Source organism: Oncorhynchus tshawytscha, unplaced genomic scaffold (assembly GCF_018296145.1).
Source record: "Oncorhynchus tshawytscha isolate Ot180627B unplaced genomic scaffold, Otsh_v2.0 Un_contig_13034_pilon_pilon, whole genome shotgun sequence".
NCBI lineage: Eukaryota > Metazoa > Chordata > Actinopteri > Salmoniformes > Salmonidae > Oncorhynchus > Oncorhynchus tshawytscha.
The window spans coordinates 25,001-32,473 of NW_024609292.1; the positions used below are offsets into that span (position 1 = coordinate 25,001).

General features: G+C 43.4%; 1 protein-coding gene across 2 annotated transcripts in view; it reads right to left on the reverse strand.

Moving 5' to 3' along the window:
- The window catches only part of LOC121844546 (NACHT, LRR and PYD domains-containing protein 12-like), a 23,038-nt gene extending 16,447 nt beyond the window's left edge, over positions 1–6,591 (reverse strand). For both annotated transcript variants that reach the window (XM_042314781.1, XM_042314782.1), the window contains exon 1: positions 6,359–6,591. In XM_042314781.1, the coding sequence (XP_042170715.1) occupies positions 6,359–6,576 (218 nt within the window). In that variant the 5' untranslated portion in view covers positions 6,577–6,591. The remainder of the gene's footprint in view (positions 1–6,358) is intronic.
- Between the last annotated feature and the right edge of the window lie 882 nt (positions 6,592–7,473).

Genomic DNA, 7,473 nt, shown 5'->3' on the forward strand with positions numbered 1-7,473 from the left:
TTTAACGAGGCCACAATGAAAACTAATAGGACTGTGGGGACTATGTTGGCATCAACCACAGCATTCAAACGAGGCCACAATGAAAACTAATAGGACTGTATGGACTGTGTTGGCATCAACCACAGCATTCAAACGAGGCCACAATGAAAACTAATAGGACTGTAGGGACTGTGTTGGCATCAAGCACAGCATTCAAACGAGGCCACAATGAAAGCTAATAGGACTGTAGGGACTGTGTTGGCATCAACCGAAAAAACAGCTGTTTTCAAACGAGGCCACAATGAAAACTAATAGGACTGTGGGGACTGTGTTGGCATCAACCACAGCATTCAAACGAGGCCACAATGAAAACTAATAGGACTGTGGGGACTGTGTTGGCATCAACCACAGCATTCAAACGAGGCCACAATGAAAACTAATAGGACTGTAGGGACTGTGTTGGCATCAACCACATCATTCAAACGAGGCCACAATGAAAACTAATAGGACTGTAGGGACTGTGTTGGCATCAACCACAACATTCAAACGAGGCCACAATGAAAACTAATAGGACTGTGGGGACTGTGTTGGCATCAACATTTGTGGTGTGAATTTCGTTTCTACGCTCATGGTAATGGCCCGATAGTATTGGAGAGAAGTTGAAAAAACTGGCCCCTCTGACGCTGTTTTCCCATGGTAATGGCCCGATAGTATTGGAGAGAAGTTGAAAAAACTGGCCCCTCTGACGCTGTACGTTAAATTGCGAAGTGTCATGACGTAACGTTCAGCATGCATAATCAAATCCAACTTTATTTGTCACATGACCTTACAGCCCTTAACCAACAGTGTAGACCTTACTGTGAAAGGCTGACTGACCAGCCCTTAACCACAGTGTAGACCTTACTGTGAAAGGCTGACTGACCAGCCCTTAACCAACAGTGTAGACCTTACTGTGAAAGGCTGACTGACCAGCCCTTAACCAACAGTGTAGACCTTACTGTGAAAGGCTGACTGACCAGCCCTTAACCAACAGTGTAGACCTTACTGTGAAAGGCTGACTGACCAGCCCTTAACCAACAGTGTAGACCTTACTGTGAAAGGCTGACTGACCAGCCCTTAACCAACAGTGTAGACCTTACTGTGAAAGGCTGACTGACCAGCCCTTAACCAACAGTGTAGACCTCACAGTGAAATGCTGACTGACAAGCCCTTAACCAACAGTGTAGACCTTACTGTGAAAGGCTGACTGACCAGCCCTTAACCAACAGTGTAGACCTTACTGTGAAAGGCTGACTGACCAGCCCTTAACCAACAGTGTAGACCTTACTGTGAAAGGCTGACTGACCAGCCCTTAACCAACAGTGTAGACCTTACTGTGAAAGGCTGACTGACCAGCCCTTAACCAACAGTGTAGACCTTACTGTGAAAGGCTGACTGACCAGCCCTTAACCAACAGTATAGACCTCACAGTGAAATGCTTACTTACAAACCCTTAACCAACAAGTGTAGACCTTACTGTGAAATGCTTGACTTACAAGCCCTTAACCAACAGTGTAGACCTCACAGTGAAATGCTTATTTACAAGCCCTTAACCAACAAGTGTAGACCTTACTGTGAAATGCTTACTTACAAACCCTTAACCAACAAGTGTAGACCTTACTGTGAAATGCTTACTTACAAGCCCTTAACCAACAGTGTAGACCTCACAGTGAAATGCTTATTTACAAGCCCTTAACCAACAGTGTAGACCTTACTGTGAAATGCTTATTTACAAGCCCTTAACCAACAGTGTAGACCTCACAGTGAAATGCTTATTTACAAGCCCTTAACCAACAGTGTAGACCTTACTGTGAAATGCTTATTTACAAGCCCTTAACCAACAGTGTAGACCTTACTGTGAAATGCTTATTTACAAACCCTTAACCAACAGTGTAGACCTTACTGTGAAATGCTTATTTACAAACCCTTAACCAACAGTGTAGACCTTACTGTGAAATGCTTATTTACAAACCCTTAACCAACAGTGTAGACCTTACTGTGAAAGGCTGACTGACCAGCCCTTAACTAACAGTGTAGACCTTACTGTGAAAGGCTGACTGACCAGCCCTTAACCAACAGTGTAGACCTTACTGTGAAAGGCTGACTGACCAGCCCTTAACCAACAGTGTAGACCTTACTGTGAAAGGCTGACTGACCAGCCCTTAACCAACAGTATAGACCTCACAGTGAAATGCTTACTTACAAGCCCTTAACCAACAGTGTAGACCTTACTGTGAAAGGCTGACTGACCAGCCCTTAACCAACAGTGTAGACCTTACTGTGAAAGGCTGACTGACCAGCCCTTAACCAACAGTGTAGACCTTACTGTGAAAGGCTGACTGACCAGCCCTTAACCAACAGTATAGACCTCACAGTGAAATGCTTACTTACAAGCCCTTAACCAACAGTGTAGACCTCACAGTGAAATGCTTACTTACAAGCCCTTAACCAACAGTGTAGACCTTACTGTGAAATGCTTACTTACAAACCCTTAACCAACATTGCAGTTCAAGAAGTGTTAAGAAAATATTTACCAAATAAACTGAAGAAAAACATTTTAAAAAGTAACAATAACGAGGCTATATACAGGGGATACCAGTCAGTGTGAGGGGGCACACGTTAGAGGTCATTTGTACATGTAGGTAGGGGTGAAGTGACTATGCATAGATAATAAACAGAGAATAGCAGCAGGGTACAAAACAAATGTGGGGGTCAATGTAATAGTCCGGTTGGCATTTGATGAATTGTTCAGCAGTCTTACTGCTTGGGGGGTAGAAGCTGTTAGGGAGCCATTTGGTTCTACACTTGGCGCTCCGGTACCGCCTGCCGTGTGGTAGCAGAGAAAACAGTCTATGACTTGGGTGACTGGAGTCTCTGACAATTTTATGGGCTTTCCTCTGACACTGCATATTACATAGGTCCTGGATTGCAGGAAGCTTGGCCTCAGGGATGTACTGGGCTGTACGCACTACCCTCTGTAGCGCCTTACGGTCAGATGCCGAGCAGTTGCCATACCAGGCAGTGTTGCAACCGGTCAGGATGCTCTCGATGGTGCAGCTGCAGAACTGTTGAGGTTCTGGGGACCCATGACAAATATTTTTAGTCTCATGAGGGGGAAAAGGTTTTGTTATGCCTTCTTCATAACTGTCTTGTGATGATTGGACCATTTGTTGGTGATGTGGACACCAAGGAACTTGAAACTCTCGACTAGCTCCACTACAGACCCGTTGATGTTAATGGGGGCCTGTTCCTGTAGTCCACGATCAGCTCCTTGTCTTGCTCACATTAAGGGAGAGGTTGTTGCCCTGGCACCACACTGCCAGTTGTCTGACCTCTTCCCTATAGGCTGTCTCAATGTTGTCGGTGATCAGGCCTACCACTGTTGTGTCTTCATCAAACTTGATGGTGTTGGAGTCGTGTTTCGCCAAGCAGTTGTGGGTGAACAGGGAGTACAGGAGGGGACTAAGTACACTCCCTGAGGGGCCCCAGTGTTGAGGATCAGCGTGGCAGACGTGTTGTTGCCTACCCTTACCACCTGGGGGCGGCCCATCAGGAAGTTCAGGATCCAGTTGCAGAGGAAGGTGTTTAGTCCCAGGGTCCACACCTTAGTGATGAGCTTCGAGGGTACTATAGTGTTGAACGCTGAGCTGTAGTTCATGAATAGCATTCTCACATAGGTGTTCCTTTTGTCCAGGTGGGAAAGGGCGGAGTGTGATTGAGATTGCGTAATCTTTGGATCTGTTGGGGCGGTATGCGAATTGGAGTGGTTCTAGGGTATCCAGGAAGATTCTGTTGATGTGAGTGATGACCAGCCTTTCAAAGCACTTCATGGCTACCGACGTAGCCATTCAGGCAGGTTACATTCGCTTCCTTGGACACAGGGATTATGGTGGTCTGCTTGAAACATGTAGGTGTTACAGACTGAGTCAGGGAGAGGTTGAAAATGTCAGTGAAGACACTTGCCAGCTGGAGTACACGTCCTGGTAATCAATCTGGCCCGCGGCTTTGTGAATGTTGACCTGTTTCAAGGTCTTGCTCACATGATCTTATCACACAGTCATCCAGAACAGCTGGTGCTCTCGTGCATCTTTCTGTGTTGCTTGCCTCGAAGCGAGGATAAAAGGCATTTGGTAGGCTTGTGTAACTGGGCAGCTCGCGCCGGATTTCCCTGTAGTCCGTATTAGTTTTCAAGCCTTGCCACATCCAACGAGCGTCAGAGCAGGTGTAGCAGGATTCAATCTTAATCCTGTATTGACACTTTGTTTGTTTGATGATTCATCTATGGGCATAGCGAGATTTCTTATAGGCGTCCGGATTATTGTCCCGGTGCTTGAAAGCGGCAGCTCTAGCATTTAGTTCGATGCGGATGTTGCCTGTAATCCTTTGCTTCTGGTTGGGATGTGTATGTATGGTCACTGTGGGGACGACGTTGTCAATGCTCTTATTGATGAAGCCAATGACTGATGTAGTGTACTCCTCAATGCCATTGGACGAAACCCGTAACATATTCCAGTCGGTGAAAAACAGTCCTGTAATGTAGCTTCCCGTCATCTCACCACTTCCGTATTGAGCGAGTCACTGGTACTTTAGTTTTTGCTTGTAAGCAGGAATCAGGAGGACAGAATTATAGTCAAATTGGTCAAATGGAGGGCTGGGGAGAGCTTTGTATGCATCTCTGTGTGTGGAGTAAAGGTGGTCTAGAGTTTATTTTCCTCTAGTTGCACATGTGATAAGCTGGTAAAAATTTGGTAAAACTAATTTAAGTTTGCCTGCATTAAAGTTCCCGGCCACTAGGAGCGCCGCTTCTAGCGTTTTCTTGTTTGCTTATGGCCTTGTAGAGTTGGTTTTGTGCGGTCTTAGTGCCAACATCGGTCTGTGGTGGTAAGTAGACGGCTACATATAATATAGATGAGAACTCTCTTGGTAGATAGTGTGGTCTACAGCTTATCTTAAGGTACTCTACCAAAGGCGAGCAATACCTCGAGACTTCTTTAATATTAGACATCACACACCAGCTGTTATTTAAAAAAAAGACACACACCCCCACCCCTCGTCTTACCAGACATTGCTTCTCTGTTCTGCCGGTGCATTGAAAATCCCGCTAGCTCTATATTATCCCTGTCGTCGTTCAGCCATGACTCGGTGAAACATAAGATACTACAGTTCTTTATGTCCCGTTTGTCGGATAATCGTAATAGGACATCCATTTTATTTTCCAATGATTGCATGTTAGCAAGTAAAATGGATGGCAGTGGGAGTTTATTCGCTTGCCTACGGATTCTCAGAACGCAGCCTGATCTGGGTCCTCTTTTCCTCCGTCTTTTCTTCACGCAAATGACGGAGATCTGGGCCTGTTCCCGGGAAAGCAGTATATCCTTCTCATCGGATTCATTAAAGGAAAAAGCTTCTTGCAGTTCGTGGTGAGTAATGCACTTTGTACATCATGCTGTTCCGTACAATTGACCTTTTTTTAGCCCCCAAAAACCTAATACTTCCAGGTCAACTGTAATATGGATACCCTTGTAAAGCACACTTTCTCCTCTTTCCAGCAAAATCAATACTATCAAACCATTACCATGTCAATCAATGCTTGAATAGAAATGTAGTTCACATCCCAGATTTTGATGCCAACACAGTCGCTACAGTCACACTAGTTTCCATTGCAGCCTCGTTTGAATTTGCGGTTACACAAATTTGTACAGAATGGGATTAGTCAACAGTAGCTTACCTAGCTGTACCGACTAACTTGACTAGGTAGCAGGTTGTTCGTCTGTCACCACAAAATGAAACGAGGATAGCGAGTGAAAAGGATCTGGCTACACTCATACTGTCCCTGACCGTAAAGAAAAAAGCAAATTGAACAATAAACTTTGCTGTCTCAACACTGTAACGAATTCCGTTATTCCCCTATTGCCTAATAATTATATTAGGCAATAAATAAGAGTAGGAAAAATGATTGTGTCATGCAAAAATTATATAGATATGTGTGTGTGTATGCTGGCAAAGATGTGTGTGTGTGTGTGTGTGTGTGTGTGTGTGTGTGTGTGTGTGTGTGTGTGTGTGTGTGTGTGTGTGTGTGTGTGCTGTTGAGACAACCACATCTAACAGTCAAATATACAGGATACAAACATTTCATTCCAGCTATATAGTGTTTTGCAAAACAAAAATTCATACACAAATCAATGAATTAAAATCTAAGAACATCAATATTTTACAGACACATGAAGGTTCCCCATAAGCAATCGTTTCTGATGAAAAATAACATGCAATTTTGTTGTTGTTGATATAAGGTTTTAGAAATAAACTCTATATAAGTTCTTAAGTAATATTATCATCTCACCTCTTAGCTTTGGTGTCATGTTCTCCAGAGAGACTCATTTTAGAGACAGGGACCCCCTCCTCTCTCTCCCCAGAGAGACTCATTTTAGAGGCAGGGCCCCCCTCTTCTTTCTCCCCAGAGAGACTCATTTTAGAGACAGGGACCCCCTCCTCTTTCTCCCCAGAGAGATTCATTTTAGAGACAGGGACCCCCTCCTCTTTCTCCCCAGAGAGACTCATTTTAGAGACAGGGACCCCCTCCTCTTTCTCCCCAGAGAGACTCATTTTAGAGACAGGATCCCCCTCCTCTTTCTCCCCAGAGAGACTCATTTCAGAGCACTGACCCCTAAACAGAGATCCAACATGTTGGTTGTGGTTAACACAGTGACAAATAAAATAATAATTGAAGTTAAATTATTCTCTTTTATTCATTATCTCTTAGAAATAAAACATTTACTGACAGACACATCCAAACAGTCAGGTGATTTAATGCATCACATGAACATGTAGTGGTGACTGATATGTTTCACCTCTTCTCCATGTAGAGAAACTATTGATAAAAATATCTCACTTTCTCTGTTAATCATTTCACTCATTCTAGTGTGTTGCTTTGTTCAACAGATATGCTATTATTATACTATTACTAAATTTAATTCATAATAACAATGTTAAGAAAAGTATGTTCAGTGGTTTAATACCAAATTACACAAGAAGTAGGAGGTCACGGTAATTATGAAAACAACAAATGTTCTGATATTCTGTCAGATGATTTAGAACGATGACACATTAACATTTTTACAAATTGTAAAATAACCAGATATACGAATCCTATAATATGATATACGAACAATATGTTTCTGAATTTTATTGTCAACACCCAGTTAGCGCCATTTTGTATGATTGAACTGTCACGTAGCTGTCGCAGGTGAAATTGACTATTAGATCTGATTGTTTTAATTTCATTCACTAGTAAAATAACGACATACATTAATGTCTCTACACACTTCACAATAATCCCTGGGAAGAGTCTTACCTTGTAGGCTGAATTCACAACCAGAACTCAAGTCATTGAGATATTTTCCGTTCTGCTGAGAGAGCACCTTCCTGATGACAAGTGTCTCTGTATCTATGTTCTAG